The 25,841-nt window shown below is 40.0% G+C and overlaps 3 protein-coding genes and 2 long non-coding RNA genes across 5 annotated transcripts in view; 3 read left to right on the plus strand and 2 right to left on the minus strand.

Moving 5' to 3' along the window:
• LOC123658586 overlaps positions 1 to 2,188 on the plus strand; it is a 32,453-nt gene extending 30,265 nt beyond the window's left edge. The window contains exon 4 of the long non-coding RNA XR_006743916.1: positions 2,160 to 2,188. This is a non-coding gene — a long non-coding RNA (uncharacterized LOC123658586). The remainder of the gene's footprint in view (positions 1 to 2,159) is intronic.
• Positions 1,107 to 2,188, plus strand: LOC123658581. The gene has a single exon (XM_045593956.1). It carries the CDS (start codon positions 1,175 to 1,177, stop codon positions 2,081 to 2,083), a length of 909 nt encoding a protein of 302 aa, XP_045449912.1. The 5' UTR covers positions 1,107 to 1,174; the 3' UTR covers positions 2,084 to 2,188.
• Positions 2,189 to 2,638: 450 nt separating this feature from the next.
• On the minus strand, positions 2,639 to 3,112 carry LOC123658584. The gene is made up of 2 exons (XR_006743914.1): positions 2,894 to 3,112; positions 2,639 to 2,815 (listed from the first exon to the last, which is right to left on the minus strand). It is a non-coding gene; the product is annotated as an uncharacterized LOC123658584 (long non-coding RNA).
• Positions 3,113 to 9,145: 6,033 nt separating this feature from the next.
• On the plus strand, positions 9,146 to 14,419 carry LOC123658686. The gene has a single exon (XM_045594040.1). It carries the CDS (start codon positions 9,146 to 9,148, stop codon positions 14,417 to 14,419), a length of 5,274 nt encoding a protein of 1,757 aa, XP_045449996.1.
• A 738-nt stretch (positions 14,420 to 15,157) lies between these two features.
• On the minus strand, positions 15,158 to 18,003 carry LOC123658687 (protein inturned-like). Its single transcript, XM_045594041.1, has 6 exons — positions 17,805 to 18,003; positions 17,546 to 17,718; positions 17,090 to 17,112; positions 16,777 to 16,869; positions 15,576 to 16,508; positions 15,158 to 15,283 (listed from the first exon to the last, which is right to left on the minus strand). The coding sequence occupies exons 1-6, from the start codon at positions 17,900 to 17,902 to the stop codon at positions 15,158 to 15,160; spliced, it is 1,446 nt and encodes a 481-aa protein (XP_045449997.1). The 5' UTR covers positions 17,903 to 18,003.
• Positions 18,004 to 25,841: the final 7,838 nt, after the last annotated feature.

Consider the following 25,841-nt stretch of genomic DNA (forward strand, 5'->3'; position numbering starts at 1 on the left):
AGACAGACAGACAGACAGACAGACAGACAGACAGACAGACAGACAGACAGACAGACAGACAGACAGACAGACAGACAGACAGACAGACAGACAGACAGACAGACAGACAGACAGACAGACAGACAGACAGACAGACAGACAGACAGACAGACAGACAGACAGACAGACAGACAGACAGACAGACAGACAGACAGACAGACAGACAGACAGACAGACAGACAGACAGACAGACAGACAGACAGACAGACAGACAGACAGACAGACAGACAGACAGACAGACAGACAGACAGACAGACAGACAGACAGACAGACAGACAGACAGACAGACAGACAGACAGACAGACAGACAGACAGACAGACAGACAGACAGACAGACAGACAGACAGACAGACAGACAGACAGACAGACAGACAGACAGACAGACAGACAGACAGACAGACAGACAGACAGACAGACAGACAGACAGACAGACAGACAGACAGACAGACAGACAGACAGACAGACAGACAGACAGACAGACAGACAGACAGACAGACAGACAGACAGACAGACAGACAGACAGACAGACAGACAGACAGACAGACAGACAGACAGACAGACAGACAGACAGACAGACAGACAGACAGACAGACAGACAGACAGACAGACAGACAGACAGACAGACAGACAGACAGACAGACAGACAGACAGACAGACAGTTACAATTAATGTTGATAATGAGAACAATACTGTGTGTGGTTATAATTCAAATTTGGATAATATGAACAATGTTTCAAATAGTAATACTTTGAATTTAGATACCTAATGTATCGTTAGGTTTTTGCCGAATTGAATAAGAGATAACATTTACAATTTGACATTGACAGTTGTTTTTTCGAAATTCCCGCCACGTTTTGATGAAAGCTAACACTGACCCACTTATCTTTGTCGGCGGATCGGGCGCAATGTAATTGCGAATAGACCTTAGGTGAAACGATAGAAAGGGATTTGCGGTCGTTGCGGTTACCTAGTGGAACGCGGCCAATGACAACAACAACAAGTCAAAATAATGTTGACATTATACTCTTTGGTTGACATTGACAATGAACCTGAGACATCTCAGTGAGTCAGTCCTATAGTCCTATTTACGTATTATTTAAACATTCTTGTTTTTTTATATTAATTAAAATTAAATATGAGCGTCTCAAAGGTAAATACTTCATTAAATTCATCAAATTATTCAAATACTTCGTCTCAGTTGGACAGTTATGAAGACGTGCAAACGGCCAGTGTGCGAAATTATGTAAAAGATTTGTTAAAATCGCGAATATTCTTGGGTCGTTATCTTGAAAGACGACTTGTTGATGAACGTATTGGATATCGGGACGTCGTATTAATTAGTCAAGCAGAAGTTGAGTTGAAGAAGGATTTACAAGAAGCTCAACACAAACTTCAGGTTGTGCATCCAAGCTCTCATTGGATTGGCATCTCAGATTCCGAAGTTTTGGGACATAATTCTGGTATTTGTCTTTGGACAGAAATAGATAATCAACCATTTGGCGCTTTTTGGTTTCAAATAAAAACCATTAGATTTAGACAATTTGAAATTATTGTCATATTGAAATGTGTAAGACACATAACTGACGCATTTTTAGAGTTAGAGCCAATATTGACAGGAGCGATAGAAAAATCCAAAAGTAACAATACTACGAAACAAATTAGTAATGTATCATCACTCAGTGATACATATGCTGAAATAGCTAAAAATGTTCAAGATGCGTTCTCCATAAAAAATGCAAAGGAATTCATAACATTTTTATTTGCATTTGTTATTGCAATTTTCACTGGTAGCACTGCTTTTATAAACTTTCTAGGTAACTTTATTTTAGCTTTAGTCAGGGAAATTTCTATTTTAGTAAAAAATTCCACGCCTATGTTTTTAGGATTTTTAGATTTCATAAGTAAAATAATTGGTGGTTTTTACATATTGCTGGCCATGTTATTCAAGCCTAATACGCCAAACCCTTTAAGTAAGAGAAACATTGGATATTATAAAAGAACTCCACAAAAATATGAAACTTATGATCATAGAAATTTTGACTAATATATGCAAGTATTATTTTTTTTTTTGTAATAACTCTAAGATCTCAATTATACCATGTTTTATTATTTTTATACAGTAAATAAATTATTATAATGTTATATAAAATTGGAATTTGTTTATATTATAAATGCAGCTTTATTTACATCTTTTTATGTTGTGGTGTGCTCTCATAAAATTATTTTGGGTAAGACTTGGTGTTTTAATTGATATTAGTAAGCTTAGACTAGAAGCAGATAAAATGCATATTTATTATTCTAAAGAAGTTGTCTAATTCCTTTAGTATTCTATAACAATATAAAACTTAACCAATGTGATTATCGAAAAATCTAGTTATTTATGTAAATTGGATTTAGTCTCTCGGAGATTTAAGAAAGTGAAGTGAGAAGTGTGAAAATTAACACGGATTAACTATAAAACCATTGTTTTATTATTGTTATTGTTATAAATACTTTATAGGTGTTTTATTATGCATTTATAAAAAAATTTATATACTGGATTTTGCTATGTTATCAAAGTATAGCTGATATACATTTGTGAAAAGAAATATAAATCGTATATTAATAGATTATTTTTTATTTTCAATAGGTACTATAATCATTGACTTTGTTAAATCTAAAATAAGAATATAAAAATTATTTGACACGTCAAAGAATATAAATTACAAAAATGTAAACTATGAAAAATTACCATTATATTTTTTTGATCTGTTAATCAACATCGATGATTCCCATTCTAAAAACGAAATGTAAAGTTCAGGAACAATTATGGACATATAATAGTTTCATGAATGTATATTTTCATTTAACATACCTCTTTTTTTTTGATAATTGACAATATTTATTTGGCGAAACACCTAGTCCAATTTTTGGATTGTGTGTCTTTTTTGTATGTCTTTCGTTGAGGAATTTGACACACCACATTCTTTGTTTTCACAGGCTTAAATAAATATCAATATAAATTTTAAGAATCATATTTCTAATATACATTTTATGAACGCGATTGAATACCTCTGTAGCTGCATCAGCAATAGCCCAACATTTAGATGTGCCTGGTTTTTCTGCTTTTATTAGGTTTTTTGACACTATGTTATTTAAAGTATTAGTGATTATTATATTTATTTCACTATTATCATATTCCATTAGCATGAGTTTAAAAGTGACTAATAAAGCTGGCAATTGAAGTGTCAGTTCCTTTTTACCGGATTCAAAACTGCTATATTTTTTTAATATATCGAGATGTGTTATAACTTCATCAAGAGTCATATATTGGCGATTGTTCATTAAATCTTTTATTGTTCTCATTCCAACTCCTAAAATACTTATCTTTATAAATATGTGATAGAATACCAGTTTAGTACTTGTAGTAATTGACTAGTCATACCTACATGAAAAAAAAAGCAATTGACACAAATTTTAATAAAGCTTATATAGTGTACACTGGTATAATTTTTGCTCTTTTAATTTTATGATATGACTCCTTTCGCTGAATTTCAATATAGTTTCCGCATGAACTCAAAGTATTTTGAGCTCTTGAAATATATTTCTTCTTATTATTACCTTCGTATACACATTTGCCGAAGCATGATACAACCAAGTCTTTAGCGAAAGTTGGTTTAAGAGAATTCAGCACACCATTTAATGAGTCGATAATGTCAATTTCTAGATATGAAGATTTTTTCCTTAAAACTTTTTTTATATCATTTGTAATTTTCGATGTGTAATTTAAATATCTTCTTCCTTCTTCTATTTCAGCAAGCTTATGTAAGAAGCTAGCTGCTAAATTCTAAAAGATAAAAATAGGTATCTTACGATATAGCCACAGAGAAGTCATATTTAAGGAAATACCAGTCGTAAGAAATTAATTATAAATTCACCTGTGTGACGTAGTTTCCATAATATTGATATTTACAAGGCCACGAAATACATGTGACTACAATAGAATCCTCATCAAAAATGTTACAAATATCTGCTTGAGTACAACCTAAAGTAATCTCTACTTTTTCAGAGTGCTGAGAATCCGTTAGACCCTAAAAATTGGTAAAATTATTACAAACTTGTACCTAAAGACAAGTTTGTAATTTTACTATACCTACAAGTAACTTTGTAAGATGTAATATATTTGCACGCTCTGAAAGATGTGCAACAAATAAAAAAAGTTACCCATGCTGAAAATTCCAAATAAAAAACGATTGTATGGGAAGTTATTGTAAACTATTGTGTTTCAAACAGGGATCCTGTGGGACTTGTAAACATAAACTTGTTTTTTTTTTATGTTACTAGGTCGGCAAACAAGCGTAGGGCTCACCTGATGGTAAGCGATTACCGTAGCTTATAGACGCCTGCAACACCAGAAGCATCGCAAGCGCGTTGCCGACCCAATCCCCAATCCCCCCAGGAGCTCTGGTCACCTTACTCACCAACAGGAACACAATACTGCTTGAAGACAATATTATTTTGCTGTGATCTTCTGTAAGGTCGAGGTACTATCCCAGTCGGGCTGCTCCATATTTTGAGCAGGAAATTCCTGCTGTGCCCTACCTCAGTTAAAGTTCAGTGTTTGCATCAACTCACTTCATTTAAAAACATCAAGGCATTTTTAGTATTAATACCACCCATGTAAAGAAACTTCTTTAATATGCGCATATTTTTAATAATTTCACCGAAATTATTAGTGTTAAACTTTGAATCTTCATTGAAATGTATTATAAAATCTACAGATTACACAGAATTATTTAGGCAATGGCATTTTCTAGTTAGTCTTTTGTATACGGAGCAATCGTCATCCTCCTAAAAAGGGCAATTTTGATTAATTAACAAATTAATAATTGAGAATAATCAAAATTAGTTTATAATACTATCACAACGGCTAGAAGAAATAGGCCCGATCCACATGACAGTGCTTTATCTTATTTCGTTTTCGGTACGATCTCGATCCGGCAAAATTTTGTTAAACAAAAAAACAATGAGTGTGTTCATAGTTTCATATTATCCCTACTAATTAAGTTCCGATCAAATCACACTCTAGCAAATCTATCTATTGTTTCTAGTATACCGGATCGAGATTGGACCGAGAACGAACTGAGATCCTGTAATGTGAATCGGACCTAAATGGTATCGGCAAATTATACCTAGCTATACTATATCAGTATCAGTTTTTAAACACCCCAAGAGAGCTGCTAGGTTTTTTTATATACCGAATAAAAGTAGAAAACACGATGCTTCAGTGATGGTTAGTACCTACCTAAACGTACAGTCGTACAGGTATCAAAAATTGTACAGAACAACGCAGGTTTTCTTTCGATATTTTCCTTCACCGCCAAATATGACTTAAATTTTTAACCCGACCTTATCTCTTAAAAATTTAACAGTCCCGCATTTGAACTGGCGACCATTAGGTACCTTCTATCCGTATCCACTAGGTCACTCGGCTAAATAAAATCTAATGCAAGTTCCTAATTGTTATGTTAACGTCTAAATTATATTTTAATATAGAAAAGTTTATTCTTAACATAAAAGAAAGATCACCTTAATGTAAATGTCGTCTAACTTCTGAGCGTGATTTTTTAATTCACTCAATGCTTCATTTACAAATTCTTCGCTACTCAAATTCTCGTCCTAACCGATAAAACAACAATTTTACCAAAATTATTGGACTATTTTATTTTTAACAAGGTTTATTAAACTCATCTTGTGCAAACGACAAAAGAAATAAAATGTTCAGTATTCAGCGCTATTTACCTAGATAATCAGTTAAAAAAATAAAAAAAAAATTCATACGTTAGTCACATTGTATCTCAAATCGTTTTTTACATTTAATTGCAAATTATGATCTTGGGCATAATTTTTTGAATGAACTTTTGTTTGAATCTCTTCCAACAAATTTAATAGCTGTTTTGTACTATCTTTTAATTTTAAAATTGAATTCTAAAATGAAAAATACATGCGTATTAAAATTCATCGTAACGTACTAAAAGTAAAGAAGGTAAAATAAATTATTCAGTTAGTAACAAAGGCATACAATGTGAACATGGCAATACGGTTCTTCCGAGTTTTGCAAATTGCTTGTTTCTCTCGTAAAAGTACACGTGGAGCTTGGAAAATCGATTTCATTATAGTTGGATAAGTTCATATTGTAAATCACTTCTATTATATGATTCTTGGTCGATATCAAAATAAAGTAGCTCTAAATTTGCAGGAATTATTAATACTATTCTACAGTTAAATATTCATCATTTCCAATCCAATTTTAAACTTTTCGTCGTATGTACTATGTTAAATTCATTCTTGTTGTAAATGTAATTATATTATAAATAGTAATTGCTTTGGCGTTTCGTTTTCAGTCATTTTAAATTAACTTTTGATTTTCAAAATTGAAGTACAATTTTTGACAAAAGAATTTACAGTTGCCTTTTAATAAAATAAATTAGGCGCTGTATCATGGAATTATTATGTACTACGTACAACTAGTACATAATAATTCCATTCGCTGTATAGTTTGTACTTTTGTAGTTTAGTACGTGATAGGTGTAACTGTAACGCGGGCAACACGAGCGACACCGCAAGCTCGCCAGAGACCACGGAGGTTACCGGCTCGTTATCTATGAACTGTCAATTTTGAATATTAAAAAAATTATATTTAAAAAGAAAGGAACTGTCGATTGTCGAATTATTATTATTATGATGATTCTTTGTCAATAAAACTATAAAAAACATTATTATACAAAACATTTTTGTGGTTTGATTTTTATCGACTACAAATTGGCGCCCAACTAGAGGCCTGAACCGACGGTGTTTTCCATTGCTACATCGGAAGAATAATCATGTCACGAACACGGCGACAATCTCGCCGACAAAGTGTGTACGGCGACGCGGGAGAAAACGTGGACGACCATGAAGAGGATAAAATGACGGCGTCTGGCGTGGCTAGCATTATGGCCGCCGCGCAACGCTTGCAAACCGAAGCGTTCGAGCGGATGTTCGAACGGCTGTTGGAGCAGCGACCGCCGACTCCTGCTGTGGCCGCCCAGCCTTCGGGCAATTTCTCGATGTGTACCGCTCGTTTCGCCGCCGCTGCCGACGAAGACATCGAAGATTCATCAACACCGCTGAATGTTACTAAAGCATTTTCCAGTGACATTAACATGTTTACTTACAGCCCGATATCCAGTGAGGAGTATAGTCACCTGTCACCCGTAGATGATTTTTCTAGTTCGACATACTGTGATGCCTACTACGACGCAACGGTAGATAGTGATCACCGCTGTTCCGACTTGGAGTATTTTAATTATGACGACTCGTCTGAAGGGGCAAACGCAACAATGGTTGACCCCAATTTTGATAAGGTAAATTCCACAATAATTGACCCCGATTTTGATGAGGTGGAAAGCACTATTCTCGCCCCACTTTCTCTTTCGATGCCAAGTCGGAGGCCCACGTTAAGTATAACTATTAGTGGTAAGAGAGGCATTGCACTTGTTCCGTTTTTATCGTTCAAATGTTTATAATTTTTAAATTTCCGTGCGCTCATTTACTTAACCAACGAAATGTCGTAATTTCATTTTAAACGGTACACGCTTGTTATTTGACCAATGAGAGCGCCCGGATCACCGGCGCGCATGCGCAAGCCAACCTCCCAAAGAAAGCAGCGCCCGCGGCGGCCAAGAACAAGAACACCTGTCGTCTAACCGTACGCGTCGCCATTGCTTCCGTTGAAACCAAAAAAAGCTTCACTGTTCCGAATACTGCATCTTGCGAAAGTTTGTGTGTGGCATGATTTGTGGACGATTAATGCAGATAACCGTGGCTGGCCAGCATAGATCCTTTTAGTCGCAACAAAGCCAACGAGAACCACTCCGTCTTCCGTTCCTGCTGCGCAAGGTGAGTTGTGCTTGTGCATATCCCTTGGTCTATATTCTAAGCGTGTACCGTTAATTACCGGCGAGTATATATTCATACTTGATCCAGATTGTACGCATAGATATTTCATCATCATTTAAGCGAACCGTATTCATTTGCGTACATCTTTTTGGTGCCGAAACCCGGGACTTTTGGATATATTCGGTCAGCCAAAATACCAGTTTAAGTTCGTGATTGTAACGAAAATAACATTTTTCTATCGTTTATTGTACTTACATAAATCATAAACATACCATAACGTAAAAATATTTAACAATTACGAAAAAATTCTTTGTTCCATTCTGTCCGCTAACGCCCACATATATCTACCGTCAAAAATTTAATTTTTTCTTACCGCTTACTTACCGTTCTAACCGATCGCGATCTCTGTTAAAATATACCTACCTAGAACATCGAGTCGTTTATTATCAATTGACACAAAATTATTTACCGTTTTTACCATTTGCAATAACAATATTGCAAATGATATCGTACCTTAATTTCTGTGTTAAGTTGAATACTACACGACTAGTTACGTCGATCGCCCAACATACCGTAATAAATAAATTTTATAAATAACTTCATTTTAACTTTAACATTATAAGTAAAATATCTTGTTGCATTGTATTGATATTAACGTTAACTACATATATAAAGTAAAAATAAAACTTATACTTATTATCAGTTTATAAAAAATAATTTTATTTCTAATATATATAGCAAACCGTTCTGAGTTGTAATAAGGTTCATTTTAGTTAATAACCTTGTGTAAGGTGTTCAATATTATAGTTAATTTAGTCGCTTTAACTACGACCATCGATGGTTGTTGCTTACCTACGACCACGGATAGCGTGAGTGTTGTTATTTAAATAATCTATATAAATAAATAAAATTGGAAATCTCTTAAACGGCTGGACCGATTTTAATGGGATTTTCACTGGTAGATAATTAATGTAATAAGGAATAACTTAGGCTATTTTTACTTTAGAAATTTATTTATTTATTTGGTAATTTTCCAAACTAAAATATTATTATTATTTTTTTTTTTCTCCACCTTAACGAAGTTGCAGGCTCAGCTAATATAGTATAATATTCTCAATAACCGTTTAGTTTTAATAAAAGGCGTTTTGAATTCAGTGAAAATTGTTTATTGTTTTAATCGTTAACGATGTCTTACCTAGCACGACGTAAATCTAAACCTGGATTCAAACGGTGTACCGAGACGAATTATACTGTTAGTAATTTGCCTAGTTTGCGACGTAAACGAACGATCGCGTATAATCGTATTACGAAGGCTCTCGAGGTGGGGAAGTTAATCGAAACCGATGCATCACAGACCGAGTTATTTCTTTCATATTGTCAGGAAATAAAAAACATCGCGGATAGTTTTCAAGAGGCACACTTCATCATTTTGGACCTTTTAAACGAGGAAGCCGATGATGTAGATACCGAGATCCAGGAGAATTTCGATGAAATGTACTTTCGGGTCGTTGCAATTCAACGTAAATATCAACAGGGTTCGTCGCAAGAATTAAATAATGCGAGGCGTGATTCGTTCATGGGTGCGCAGAGCAATATGCGCTTACCGAAAATTTCACTTCCGGTATTTTCTGGTGCTATCAAGGAATGGCCTGAATTTATCGCGACTTATGATGCGTTGATTCATCAATCAACAATTCTAAGTGATATCGAGAAATTTCATTATTTGGTGTCGGTGTTGCGGGGTGATGCGTTATCGTTAATTAGAACGTTTCCGGTCGCTGGTGAACATTATATAAGTGCATATGATGCTCTCAAGTCCCGCTATGAGGATAAACGTGAATTGGCATTTGCGTGCTGGCGCGATATTTTGGAAGTAAATTTCAAAACTTCACACGCTCAAGATTTCCGACATGCTTTAAATACAATAGATGAAAACTTGACTATTTTGAAAAAGTTGAAGTTACCTACCGAGCACTGGGACTTCGTGCTTTGTTACAATATTTTGTCAAAACTAGATACTAAACTTAGACGCGAGTTTGAGGAAAGGCACATCGACATCGAGCTGCCACAATATCAACATATAAGGGCGTTTTTACACTCTAAGAGTGAAGCGCTGATACGCGACACGCACTTCTCCGCCGTTACTACTAAAACTTCACAAATTAGCAAGGAAGCATCAGGTGCCTTTCAAAAATCGAAGCGACCTACCGTCACGCATTCGCTTGTCGCCCCCACCGCCGACATGCCTAAGAAGAAGGTTGGTGACAAACAAGAGAGCAAACCAACTCGTGTTGCGACAACCTCCAAACTTATTCGTAAGTGTTCATACTGCAGTGCAGAACACCACATAACGGCTTGTAAAGATTTCTTGTCTAAATCCGGGGACGAGCGCATGGCTGTAGCTGGCGAACGGAAATGGTGCTACAATTGTCTCAACTCGTCTCACTCGGTGCGAGAGTGCACATCGATATTTTCGTGTCGAAAATGTCATCGTAAACATCACACTCTACTACATCGAGACCAAGTGGGGAACGACCCTAACACCGCGCGCGATCATTCACAATCGGTAGCTCTAGTTGCTAAGAAATCTTTTACCTCATCTAACCCGTCCGCGAACACGACCGTGTTACTGGCCACTGCCATGGTTCAAATTCGTGACACAAGTGGTGAATTTCATACATTCCGAGCGTTGTTTGACACGGGTAGTCAAAATAATTTCTTGACAGCACACGCCGCTAAGCGACTTGGGCTCAAGCCTAGAGCTGTCTGCGCCGAGGTACATGGCTTGGGGGGTGCTCCTGCCTCAGTCAATGGTGTCGTGACGTGCGACCTCGGCACTAATGACAACGTTAAATTTCATCTCGAGATGCTCGTCATACCGAACATCTGCGGAGATCAACCCATCGCAAGACTCAATACAGATGGATGGAATGATGTCAAGACATTACCGTTAGCAGATCCTGGTTTTGACATCCCTGGTCCAATCGACGTCTTGTTAAATGCCGACGTTTTCGCTGAATCGTTGCTCGAGCAGCGTTTGAAGGGTAACGGGTCTCGACCTCAAGCATTGAATTCAGTTTTCGGGTGGCTTCTCCTAGGGAAGTCGCGACTCGCATCCTCTCCTTCATGTTTGATGGGATTAGCACCTCCTAGCATGGATGAGAGCTTAAATAAAATAGTTCAACGTTTCTGGGAAATCGATAACGTTCCACAATCTTCTCGATTAACCCCAGATGAGCAAGTTTGTGAAAATATTTTCACTAATAACCACTACCGTGACGAGACCGGAAGGTATCATGTAGTTCTTCCTTTCAAGAACAACTCGGAGCCTCTTTTTGAAGGGTCTCGAGCGATAGCCTTACGGCGCTTCCATGCCATTGAGAAGCGGTTGTCTCGTGATCAATCGTTAAAACAACAGTACACCGATTTCATGACTGACTACATCGAAAGTGGTCACATGACTCTGGTACCTGCTAAGCACATGGGCTTAGGTAAGTACTACATACCGCACCACTGCGTCTTGCGTCCCGACAGCTCCACGACGAAACTCCGCGTGGTGTTCGACGCCTCGGCTAAGGACGCGAATTCAAAATCGCTTAACGATTCGCAACTTGTAGGTCCAAAGCTGCAATCCAACATCGTGGAGATTCTTCTCCATTACCGGGAACACAAAGTCGTCTTTATGGCGGATGTGCGCCAAATGTACCGCCAAATTAACGTAGCACCTCATCACCGTGAGTACCAGCGCATTTTCTGGCGGGCTCACCCAGATGAGCCTCTCCAAGAATACATTTTAAATACCGTCACCTACGGAGTATCTTCTTCCCCGTTTCTTGCATGTCGCACCATCCAGCAGCTGGCCAATGACGAGGGTCATCATTACCCTAAGGCTAAAGCCGTTTTAACTTCCGATATTTATATCGATGATATCGTAACCGGAAGTTCAACGCTGGAGGATGCCTGCGATATCAAATCGCAAGTCATCGCTCTTCTCACTCGCGGGCGCTTTGAGCTACGCAAATGGGTGAGCAATCGACCTGAGCTTCTAAGTGACCTTCCCTCAGAAGCGTGTCTTTCGGAAGCTATTACTTTTAACCAAGCCGAAGACACAACCGTGAAAGTTCTTGGGCTGAAATGGGAGCCTGGCTCAGACTCATGTGTTTTTAACGTCCAACCGTCAAATCAACCTTGTACCAAGCGAACGATTCTGAGTGAGGTAGCCAGGGTCTTCGATCCTTTGGGATTTCTGTCGCCTCTAATAATTCAAGCCAAGTGCTTGATCCAAAAACTTTGGATCCTCGGCGTTTCGTGGGATGATACTCCCCCACCGGAAATTGTTGCACAATGGAACAACTTTTCTCAACAACTTCCACAAATCAGAGAACTTAAGGTTCCTCGCGGGTTCGTTATCGAAGGCGCTCAATCGTATCAACTGCATGGGTTCTGTGACAGCTCTGAACTTGCGTACGGCGCCGTCATTTATCTACGTGTCACCGAATCTGACGGTTCCATTCGCCTCTTCCTTGTTTGTGCACGAGCTCGCGTCGCGCCTTTGAAGAGGCAGTCGCTGCCACGGCTGGAACTTTGTGCTGCGGTTCTACTTGCTGACCTTATGAAATTCGTCAAGGAGACATTGCGGATTCCCATCCACAACACTTATCTTTGGAGCGATTCCACCGTTACCTTAGCTTGGCTGCGGTCCCCTTCTTCGCGATGGGTAACTTTTGTCGCAAATCGTGTCAGTCACATTCAGGACACAGTTCCTACCGAATGTTGGAGGCATGTGCCTTCTGCGACCAATTCAGCTGACATTTGCTCTCGAGGACAGCTGCCAACGGAACTATTAACCAACACGCTGTGGTGGGCGGGCCCCGAGTGGCTCTCTCAACCGCCGTCTGAATGGCCAACAGACATATCTAAATGTCAGACGCAGGAGGACGTTGTAATTCCCGAACAACGTAGTACCGTTCTCATCGCTAATGAAACCGAGACCACTTCGAAAACGTCCATAATTGATCACCTGTTCGAGAAGTATTCATCCCTGGATAAAATTTGTCGGATCTTAGCGTATATCCGTAGATTTCGCGTTAACTCGTGCGTTGATGGTCCACGACCTGAGAGTCTTGTCGTGACGGACGTTGAATGTCATCGTGCTCTCCTGATGATCGTCAAACATTTCCAGAACCGTTTTTTCTTTGACGTTATATCAAATCTGAGGTTGCGAAAACAGTTGCCTCGCAACTTCCGTAAGCTAAATCCTTTCCTGGATGATCAAGGTATTCTCAGGGTGGGCGGACGGCTGGCTCGCTCTGGTCTTGAATTCGAACACAAGCACCCGGCATTGCTGCCCAGGAAATGTGTGCTCACCACAGCAGTAATCGAATCCATTCATCGGAAGAATCTTCATCCCGGTCTGAACACCACGCACTACCTGATCTTACAGCAGTTCTGGATTCTGGCGGCTAAGCGTGCCGTGCGTCAACACCTCTCGAAGTGTATACGATGCTATCGTCTCCGTCCTCAACCATTGCAACCGTTTATGAGCGACCTTCCCGCCTTCCGCGTCAACCAGGCAAAAGCTTTCTCTCAAGTTGGGGTGGATTTTGCGGGTCCCTTCCGGATCAAACTGGGTATCCATCGCGGTGCTAAAATCGATAAGGCTTACTTATGTTTATTCGTCTGTCTGAGCACCAAAGCTGCTCACCTTGAAGTAGTGTCCACTTTATCGACTGACGGTTTCATCGCTGCGTTGCGTCGTTTTGTCTCCCGTCGGGGCCGTTGTAACGTCATACATTCAGATTGCGGCACAAACTTCGTCGGTGCAGCCTCGCAACTCGCATCATGCATGGAGCAAGCAACGAACTCAGAACGGATTGCATTTAAACGTAACCCCCCATCTTCTCCACACTTCGGTGGAGTATGGGAAATTCAAGTAAAAGCCGCGAAAAGTCATTTATATCGGATTGTTGGTGATCAGACTCTAACCTTTGAAGAGCTTACCACGCTCTTCACTCAAATCGAATCGATTTTAAACTCTAGACCCCTGTGTCCATTAAGCTCTGACCCTAACGACTTGAACGTTCTTACACCTGGTCATTTCTTGACGCTGGAACCTCTTACGGCGGTTCCCGATCCAGATTACTCTAATGTTAATCTTAATCGTCTAAGCCGATGGCAACTGATTCAATCGTTCCAACAGCAATTTTGGAAACGTTGGAAACACGAATATCTACACGCGTTAACTCAGCGGGCAAAATGGACTAAAGACTCAAAACAATTAACCGTAAATTCGATCGTGCTTATTAAGGATGATAATCGACCTCCACTCCAATGGGCATTAGGACGAGTAGTTTCCTTACACCCTGGGCCTGATGGAGTGATTCGAGTAGCTACTTTAAAAACTAGAGATCACATAATCAAGAGACCTTTAGTTAAATTGTGCCCTCTGCCAACCGAATAACAATTTTCTTAAAAATCGTAGTTTAGTTTCTTAATTTTAAGATTAGTATCGTAAGTCAAACGTAGTTTAATTTATCACCGTTTTTCAATCAAATTTCGGGAAAATCCCATTGGTATTTTGGTGGGCGGAATGTTCCGTTTTTATCGTTCAAATGTTTATAATTTTTAAATTTCCGTGCGCTCATTTACTTAACCAACGAAATGTCGTAATTTCATTTTAAACGGTACACGCTTGTTATTTGACCAATGAGAGAAAAAAAATACAGTCGAATTGAGAACCTCCTCCTTTTTTGGAAGTCGGTTAAAAATATTTAGAAGAACCATTTTGTAAAAAGGGTATAGGTTCGTAATGATTCACTTAATTTGACTAGCCTGTTGGCGCAAGTTGTAGTGACTCTGCTTTCTGCTCCAGGGGTTGAGGGTTCTATTCCCACCCCGTGTCTGGGTATTATATATATCATTTATATGTATGTTTTAAAAAAAAATGTAGCTATACCAGTAGGCTGTTAACCTATAACACAAGCATTAAGTTGCTTACTTTAGGAACAGATGACCATGTGTGTATGTTGTAAATATTTATTTATTAATTAAATTATTAAAATTAAGTTCACGATCAGTAAGTATTAGATGTAATCTCTCAATCCTCTCACTACCTACATGTCATTGTGTTAACATTTATGAATGTTGGGTTCTTATTTCAATTATTGACCGTCTCCTTTAATATGTAAATAATTATCCATTAGGTGCATGCATTTACTTCTTTTAAATCCTCATCTTGCAGATGTGAACTTAATAAATGTCCTGAATAATATAAACAGGCTCCTAATACTGTGTATAATCTTTGAAAATTTTCAACATCATCAATCTGAAAAAGTATATTAAAAAAATTAGAATTAGTTTAATAATACAAGTTTATTATTATTTTTTTTTTCATGATGATAATACGATACGATTAAGCCTGAAATATGCCAGTACTGGGCATAGGCCTCTTTCTCCAAGTAGGAGAAGGATCAGAGTTTAATCCACCACGCTACTCTAATCCGGGTTGATATTGTTGTAATTTTAACTAAAAATATTTTCATTCTTCTTTATGTTTTCATAATAACATAGTATTTACAAATGCATTTGCATAGTCATAAAAATATATAATTACCCACCCATTCTCGATAATCAGCTGCTTCCAACTCTGTAATGGCATCGTCCACTTGAAGTTTGACCTCCAATGGTAATGACATTGCATGAGCAGCCAATAAATCTTCAAAATGTGAACTCCCATACACTCTACTTTGACTATCATTATTTTTATTAATACTTTCATTTAATAATGTTACGAAAATTCGTGAAAATAGACTATCCAACTTGTCGACATTATTAGGTTTCGTAAAGCAAGTTTTCAATGAGCCATACAAAAATTCTAGTAACCGAACGATTTCAACAATGATTCTTTTAGCAGCAAAAACATCAATATCACCGCATGGTATTGCAACTAAGAGCAAATCACTGTAATGAGATGCATATGTAATATTTATGAGTTGATTCTTGTGTAATACAGATGATATAGTGGGCTCACTAGTACCTAATGATTTAGGTGCCAAATGATTAAGTGTTAAATAAGCACCTCTAGTGTTATATAAAAAGTTCTGATTAAATGGTCTCGGAAAACAATAAAGTACACCTTTGTCATCATTACTCTGATACTCAACATCATTGCAGCATATATAAAGTACAGAGCACATTGCATCCTTTAACATTTGAGTGAGAGAATTTTCAGGAGCGCACTTCGAAGTCAATAACTTTTCTATATCTAAATTGTAACCTTCCGTCACGACTTGAAAAGTCAGTTTAGGATTATCAACATCCTCAACAACTCTTTGAAGGATATTGTTAATATTGTAAGATGTGACCTCTATTCCATTTATTTTTTGCAAGTAAAATCCTGTTTTAACTTTTGGAGTGTATATGGCCTTTGATTCAGGCAAAAAATCAGATACAACCAATGTTTTACCATCATTGTGTGTTTCTAAACTGATGCCGAAAAGCTTTTCAATCTGACAATTTTTTTCACTACTGAATATCATACTTTTGCTGACCTGCAAAGAGTACATATAATGGTTATTAAACATAACATAAGTGCAGAAATATAAACTATACAAATACTTTTAATAAGTTACTTTTAATACATTCTTTCACCTTTTCTTTATCCAAATGCGATGCAAAAAATAAATAAAGACAATTAAACATTTAATGTGAAAGCCAAGTATTTAAATATTTTTTTAAGCATACTTTGGTTGTTGATCTTAAGTAATTAAAATTATTAGTATTCATAAAATATTGTAATGAGTGCATAATAAGATGTACCTGTATAATGACAAATTTGTTATTGTCTTCAAATTCTTTTTTTTTCTCCTTTCCATTTTCTTTATTAATCACTTTTCGTTTTTTTAACACTTTAAAAATTCTTCCTATAAATATGAAAAAATTTAAAATAAGCTTTTCTATTTTAATTTAGGAGCATTTTTCAGCAAGGCAGAGATTGTCAGTCCCGTTATACTCTAACATTCATTCAATCATTGAATCTAACATTCATCACAGTCATTGAATCAAGGATATTTAAGAATAGAATTATTCTTAAATACTATTTTTATTTAAAACTATAAATAATCTTGGCTACCTTAGTTTGAAGTCGCAAATATACTATAATTAAATTCCTACATAATTTGAATTTAAATTAAATCGTTTTATTAGTGACTCTCATATCTTTGTTTTAAGAACATCGTGGGACTTTAAAACTAATTAAATATAACTTTTAAATTTAATATTATTATTCTTGGACTTAATGGCTTTCGGTTGTGCCAGGGGGCACTGTCGAATTCGCCAATGTCACGTGGGATAGAAAAGACACGAAGGAGAATGATCAGTGTGGTTAAATTTAATATTTTACTTTAAAATTACATAAAAAATAAGTATTCTAAAAGTAACAGTAGTATAGTGTAGATATAAATTTTCTTCGTTACATTGAACAACTTTTTACAAAAAATATATTTCACTTATATTTTATTTTTATTTAACACAAACATAACTCAAGAAGCCACAACATACATTAACAGCTACTAAAATAAAAGAATACCTTTAGTGGAACGTCTAGTAGACGATCTCATAAAATCGCTTCTTAATTTAAAAGCCTCGCAATTTTCTAATAGCGGTGTTTTAGAATCGTCAACCAGTTTAGTAATACTTTTAATTTTCATATATACAAGTTCTCCATCCTCACCGATATCGGAATCCCATTCTGGAACCGAACTAAAATAAAAATAAATAGATATTAAAATAACTAAAAATATTTAAAAACTTTTTGTACACAAAATCAATTAAAAGGTTAGCGTAACCTTTCCGAGTCAGAATATTTTGAATCTTCTGAAGAAGTCCAATCATTATCCGAGTCACATGGACTTTCATAATTAATTTTGTTTTTAAAAGTGTTCATTGTTTTACGCTTTTAAGTAAAAACGTATAAATATAAAAATAAATATTTATGTTGCATACATCTTTGATTTTACATTTTTGTTTTGATGTTGTCAAATGTTGTCAAACAAACTAGATTAATGGCATAGATAAAACATTTTTCTTTAATCACTGATATTGATTAATAAATACACACTCCACGTTTTGTATATGATTCTTGCACTCCACCACCACCTACCCCACCCCAGCCTGCAAAATAATGATATTTGTAATAAAAAAAATACTAATCGACAGATTTTCAATTGCTCAATTCAACTACGTTGTCCTTTTAAATTGCTCACCTTAAATTATTTAATTAAAAATCAGAAAACTCGTTGAAAAATATTCATTTATCAATATTGCTCAAAGTGTTAAAAAACTGCTCAAGTTGCATTTATAATCGCTCAAGTATAGCTTCGAACAGATCAACTTTCTTTAATTTTTAAAGAAATATATATAGTTCGAACAAATTACCCGTTTATATCATAAGCCAGGTGAGTGCTGTGGAGACAGACAGACAGACAGACAGACAGACAGACAGACAGACAGACAGACAGACAGACAGACAGACGATGATGATGATGATGTCGTCCACACCGTATCCGGTGACGGCGACTCCTATAAATTACGCTGGTGGGCTCTAATATGGCTAGCGAAACCGAATTTAGATTTGAAGACTCGGTTGCAAGATGCACAGTATAGTTGGCCAGTCGAATCGTATGTGTAAATGTAGGAGGGTTTTGGCCTAGTCTTCCGTACTTGGCGTTTCGCATCAAGGTCTTCTAGACGCGCAGATTCAAAACGGTCGACACTTTTGTGAATGGTTCGACGCCATTCCGGTCTTTGACGTGCCAGACTCTCCCAACTCTCAGTTGGTATATGACAAGCCACAAGATTGCGTTTGAGCACGTCTTTATAGCGAAGGTATTGCCCGCCTTGTTTTCGCTTTCCGTTTGAAAGCTCAGAATAGAAGACTGCCTTCGGTAGTCTGCTATCGGGCATGCGTAGGACGTGACCGCTCCATCTCAGTTGACTTTTCATTATGAGAGCTTCAATTCCAGACATACCTGTACGACGCAATACTTCGGTGTTTGAAATTCGGTCCTGCCACTAAATGCGCAATATGGATCTTAGACATTTGAGGTGAAATGTGTCTAACTTCTTGATATCTGCTTTATAGCAGCACCAGGTCTCTGAAGCGTACAATAATGTGGGCAGGACAATCGCTTTGTACACTAATATTTTAGTTTGCAATTTGAGGTCGTGTGAATTCCAGACACGGGATTGAAGTTTGCCAAAGGCCGCTGCAGCACCTGCTATTCGGGCTGGTATTTCTGATTCTAGTGTGTTGTCGTGCTTTAGTCTGCTGCCTAAGTATTTGAAGTATGGGACTTCCTCCAATGCAGAGCCATCCAAGTTGATAGCGGATTGGTCAGCAAGACAACCACGAGCAGGTTGCTTTAAAACCTGAGTTTTGCTGGTGCTTATAACCAGACCAAACCTGCGGCACGACGTGTGTAAGGAGTCCACATAGGCTTGAAGAGACTCTATTGAGTCGGCCATAAGGCAAACATCATCGGCATATAAAACGTCTAGAACAGAGAGCCTGGAAACTTGTCTCTTAGCTCTGAAACGGGATAGATCGAATATGCTCTTGTCTGTTCTGGAGCTAATTTCAATTTGACTATTGCAAGTTCTGACCACATCCCGCATGACAAAGGCAAAGTATAGAGAAAACAGAGTGGGAGCCAAGACACAGCCCTGTTTCACGCCACTGGTTACTGGTATTTGGTCTGAAAAGTCATTTTCATGTCGAACTTTAACCGCCATATTGTCATGAAACTGACGTATCAAGTTTAACAACTTTCCAGGACAGCCAATTTTCTTTAGCACTATCCACAGGGCTTCACGCGGGACTCTGTCAAAGGCTTTCTCCAGATCTACAAAGCACATATAAAGAGGACGGTATTGTTCCAGGCTCTTTTCTTGGATTTGCCTTACGACAAAGATAGCATCCACCGTACCTCGGCCTGGCCGGAAACCATACTGGGTCTCGGAAAGTATGGTTTCGGCGTGTTGGGATAGACGGGTGTTTATAATATGGGATAAGATTTTCCCAGCTACTGAGAGAAGAGAGATACCTCTGTACGAGCTGCAATCAGCGATGTCGCCTTTGCCTTTGTACAATTTACAGATGGAGGCATTTCTCCAATCTTGCGGAACTACTTCACTCTCCCATATTTTCAGGATAAGTTGGAATAACCTGTTTTTGACATGAGGGCCGCTGTATTTGTATAATTCAGACGGCAAACCATCTACCCCAGGTGCCTTGTGATTTCTCAGCCTATCCAGTGCCTTCATAAAGTCATCAAAGGATGGTGGTTCTGCCAGGTCTTCAAGTACCGGTAAACTTTCGAGGGAATCTATAAACAACAAGTCAGCTGTCTGTGCACTAGGGTTAAGAACGTCATTAAAATGCTCTGCCCATCGGGCAAGAACATCTTTCTGTTCAGTAAGCCGTTGAGTCTTGTCCTTGTTGAAAATTGGAGCTACTCTCTTAGATCTTGGGCCGAAAATAGCTTTGAGACCCTCAAAAAATCTACCAGTCTGATTTGTATCAGCATAACGCTGGATCTCATTGGCTTTGTCTACCCACCATTTATCTTTGAGAGCACGCACTTTTACTTTTAGGCTACGATTAGCAGTTCTCCGCTCAGAGACATCTGACGAAAGAAGGGTACGTCTGTGGTCCTCAACGAGCTTCTTGATTTCCACTTCGGAATCATCAAACCAATCTTGATTTTTCTTTTCTGGTTTCCCAATAACTCGTGAGGCACAGGTGTGAAGGTTCTCAGCGTATAAACGCCACTCCTCATCAATAGACATGCCCTCTTTTATCTCCGGCATACTGGTGCAGAATGCATCATCTAGCTCTTGACTTAAATGTGGGTCGCGAACAAGTTTTTCACAGTCTATTTTTGCCGGGATCTTGTGAGGTGCTCGACGTGGTGCTCTTAAGTGGAAACGTAGTTTTGATCGGACTAGCCGATGATCGGTCCAGCCCTGAGCACCCCTCATTACTCGAGTGATAAGTACTTCACTGAGGTCTCTCTTGCGTACTATGACATAGTCTAAGAGGTGCCAGTGCTTAGATCTTGGATGCATCCACGTGGTCTTGAGCTTTTCTGGCAATCGGTAACAGGTGTTAGTAATTGTAAGATCAAATTCGGCACAGAGAGTGAGAAGATCGAGGCCATTGGCGTTGCATTTACCAACACCGTGACGACCAAGAACCCCACCCCAAGCACCGAAATCGTTACCAACTCGTGCGTTAAAGTCTCCGAACAAAATTATCTTATCTGTGGATGGTATCTTAGTCAGGACTTGATTCAGCTCGCTGTAGAATTTGATTTTTTCTTCTTTTGGAGAGGGCAGCGTGGGGGCATATATACTTATGAGATGTAGGTACTTCTTTGACGACAACTGAAGTCTAAGTGTTATAATTCTGTCATTTATGCCTTTCGGTAGTTCTTTGAGTGTTTTTGCCAGCTGATTCTTTACGGCAAACCCGACTCCACTAGCTGCTCTCTCAGTACTTGGCTTCCCGCTCCAGTAATAGGTGTAGCCTCCCAGTTGTTCGCAAAGCTCTCCCGAGTCACTAAGATGGGTTTCGCTTATTGCGGCTATATCTATGTTATAATTGGCCAATTCTCTCGCGATTAGAGCCGTCTTTCTCTCCGGACATAAGTTTATGTCATTGTCTAATAAAGTACGAACGTTCCACGTTCCTATTATAAGATCTTTTATTTTTTATTTAGGTTTCATTTTTCGACCGCATTAAGATGGTGAACAGATGACCGCGGTTTGCCATCTGCTTTGAGGATGAGACGGGCTATTTTTAGGCCACCTTTTCTAGGCCCCTCCCCGGATTGGGGAAAGCAGAGCGCTCCCTGAATAGGGCTGCTTTGTCATCGTCTGAGCTGCCGAACCTGTCCCCCGCCTCGATCGGGACCCAGAACGACCATCACCAGACAACCGCCTACGTGCAGATGCCAATTAAGGTTTGGACACACCGATCCTCCCCCCACCATCGGCTCTCCATCGCCGCAGGGCTTGCGCTCGAAGACCAGGTAACATGCAAGAGTCATCTGCGCGTGAATATATTTAAGTGGATAGGCAGTTGCGCAGGTGCGGATCCACTCTCTCGACCTCGGCCTCCCAGTGCCGGTGGACCGGATGGCCGATACGACCGGCAGAAAGCAGAGGTTGCAGGAGATTGGCCATACGCCACTGTACGGATCCTGGCGTGCGCCCTTTGAGGCACTTCCCCTGTGCCTTGCCACATCGCTGTAGAAACCGGGTGCGTTTGTCTACGGACAGTGCTCGCCTCCTACACCGAAGTGGTCTTGTGTAAAGGCATGGCGGATCAGCCATAGACTGACTGCACTGGTAGTGTGACCTACCAGCGGGCGGTGGGGTCGTCACTTCCCTACGCCAAGAGACAAGACAGACAGACAGACAGACAGACAGACAGACAGACAGACAGACAGACAGACAGACAGACAGACAGACAGACAGACAGACAGACAGACAGACAGACAGACAGACAGACAGACAGACAGACAGACAGACAGACAGACAGACAGACAGACAGACAGACAGACAGACAGACAGACAGACAGACAGACAGACAGACAGACAGACAGACAGACAGACAGACAGACAGACAGACAGACAGACAGACAGACAGACAGACAGACAGACAGACAGACAGACAGACAGACAGACAGACAGACAGACAGACAGACAGACAGACAGACAGACAGACAGACAGACAGACAGACAGACAGACAGACAGACAGACAGACAGACAGACAGACAGACAGACAGACAGACAGACAGACAGACAGACAGACAGACAGACAGACAGACAGACAGACAGACAGACAGACAGACAGACAGACAGACAGACAGACAGACAGACAGACAGACAGACAGACAGACAGACAGACAGACAGACAGACAGACAGACAGACAGACAGACAGACAGACAGACAGACAGACAGACAGACAGACAGACAGACAGACAGACAGACAGACAGACAGACAGACAGACAGACAGACAGACAGACAGACAGACAGACAGACAGACAGACAGACAGACAGACAGACAGACAGACAGACAGACAGACAGACAGACAGACAGACAGACAGACAGACAGACAGACAGACAGACAGACAGACAGACAGACAGACAGACAGACAGACAGACAGACAGACAGACAGACAGACAGACAGACAGACAGACAGACAGACAGACAGACAGACAGACAGACAGACAGCCAGACAGACAGACAGACAGACAGACAGACAGACAGACAGACAGACAGACAGACAGACAGACAGACAGACAGACAGACAGACAGACAGACAGACAGACAGACAGACAGACAGACAGACAGACAGACAGACAGACAGACAGACAGACAGACAGACAGACAGACAGACAGACAGACAGACAGACAGACAGACAGACAGACAGACAGACAGACAGACAGACAGACAGACAGACAGACAGACAGACAGACAGACAGACAGACAGACAGACAGACAGACAGACAGACAGACAGACAGACAGACAGACAGACAGACAGACAGACAGACAGACAGACAGACAGACAGACAGACAGACAGACAGACAGACAGACAGACAGACAGACAGACAGACAGACAGACAGACAGACAGACAGACAGACAGACAGACAGACAGACAGACAGACAGACAGACAGACAGACAGACAGACAGACAGACAGACAGACAGACAGACAGACAGACAGACAGACAGACAGACAGACAGACAGACAGACAGACAGACAGACAGACAGACAGACAGACAGACAGACAGACAGACAGACAGACAGACAGACAGACAGACAGACAGACAGACAGACAGACAGACAGACAGACAGACAGACAGACAGACAGACAGACAGACAGACAGACAGACAGACAGACAGACAGACAGACAGACAGACAGACAGACAGACAGACAGACAGACAGACAGACAGACAGACAGACAGACAGACAGACAGACAGACAGACAGACAGACAGACAGACAGACAGACAGACAGACAGACAGACAGACAGACAGACAGACAGACAGACAGACAGACAGACAGACAGACAGACAGACAGACAGACAGACAGACAGACAGACAGACAGACAGACAGACAGACAGACAGACAGACAGACAGACAGACAGACAGACAGACAGACAGACAGACAGACAGACAGACAGACAGACAGACAGACAGACAGACAGACAGACAGACAGACAGACAGACAGACAGACAGACAGACAGACAGACAGACAGACAGACAGACAGACAGACAGACAGACAGACAGACAGACAGACAGACAGACAGACAGACAGACAGACAGACAGACAGACAGACAGACAGACAGACAGACAGACAGACAGACAGACAGACAGACAGACAGACAGACAGACAGACAGACAGACAGACAGACAGACAGACAGACAGACAGACAGACAGACAGACAGACAGACAGACAGACAGACAGACAGACAGACAGACAGACAGACAGACAGACAGACAGACAGACAGACAGACAGACAGACAGACAGACAGACAGACAGACAGACAGACAGACAGACAGACAGACAGACAGACAGACAGACAGACAGACAGACAGACAGACAGACAGACAGACAGACAGACAGACAGACAGACAGACAGACAGACAGACAGACAGACAGACAGACAGACAGACAGACAGACAGACAGACAGACAGACAGACAGACAGACAGACAGACAGACAGACAGACAGACAGACAGACAGACAGACAGACAGACAGACAGACAGACAGACAGACAGACAGACAGACAGACAGACAGACAGACAGACAGACAGACAGACAGACAGACAGACAGACAGACAGACAGACAGACAGACAGACAGACAGACAGACAGACAGACAGACAGACAGACAGACAGACAGACAGACAGACAGACAGACAGACAGACAGACAGACAGACAGACAGACAGACAGACAGACAGACAGACAGACAGACAGACAGACAGACAGACAGACAGACAGACAGACAGACAGACAGACAGACAGACAGACAGACAGACAGACAGACAGACAGACAGACAGACAGACAGACAGACAGACAGACAGACAGACAGACAGACAGACAGACAGACAGACAGACAGACAGACAGACAGACAGACAGACAGACAGACAGACAGACAGACAGACAGACAGACAGACAGACAGACAGACAGACAGACAGACAGACAGACAGACAGACAGACAGACAGACAGACAGACAGACAGACAGACAGACAGACAGACAGACAGACAGACAGACAGACAGACAGACAGACAGACAGACAGACAGACAGACAGACAGACAGACAGACAGACAGACAGACAGACAGACAGACAGACAGACAGACAGACAGACAGACAGACAGACAGACAGACAGACAGACAGACAGACAGACAGACAGACAGACAGACAGACAGACAGACAGACAGACAGACAGACAGACAGACAGACAGACAGACAGACAGACAGACAGACAGACAGACAGACAGACAGACAGACAGACAGACAGACAGACAGACAGACAGACAGACAGACAGACAGACAGACAGACAGACAGACAGACAGACAGACAGACAGACAGACAGACAGACAGACAGACAGACAGACAGACAGACAGACAGACAGACAGACAGACAGACAGACAGACAGACAGACAGACAGACAGACAGACAGACAGACAGACAGACAGACAGACAGACAGACAGACAGACAGACAGACAGACAGACAGACAGACAGACAGACAGACAGACAGACAGACAGACAGACAGACAG

The sequence above is a fragment of the Melitaea cinxia genome, chromosome 12 (assembly GCF_905220565.1).
Source record: "Melitaea cinxia chromosome 12, ilMelCinx1.1, whole genome shotgun sequence".
NCBI classification, from domain to species: domain Eukaryota; kingdom Metazoa; phylum Arthropoda; class Insecta; order Lepidoptera; family Nymphalidae; genus Melitaea; species Melitaea cinxia.

Coding starts and splice junctions, on each gene's coding strand:
- LOC123658687 (XM_045594041.1), bottom strand. CDS start 17,902: ATGAACACTTTTAAAAACAAAATTAATTATGAAAGTCCATGTGACTCG. Junction 16,870..17,089: donor ATTTGCGACTTCAAACTAAG/GTAGCCAAGATT, acceptor GGAAGAATTTTT/AAAGTGTTAAAAAAACGAAA. Junction 16,509..16,776: donor ACAAATTTGTCATTATACAG/GTACATCTTATT, acceptor TACTCTTTGCAG/GTCAGCAAAAGTATGATATT.
- LOC123658686 (XM_045594040.1), top strand. CDS start 9,146: ATGTCTTACCTAGCACGACGTAAATCTAAACCTGGATTCAAACGGTGT.
- LOC123658581 (XM_045593956.1), top strand. CDS start 1,175: ATGAGCGTCTCAAAGGTAAATACTTCATTAAATTCATCAAATTATTCA.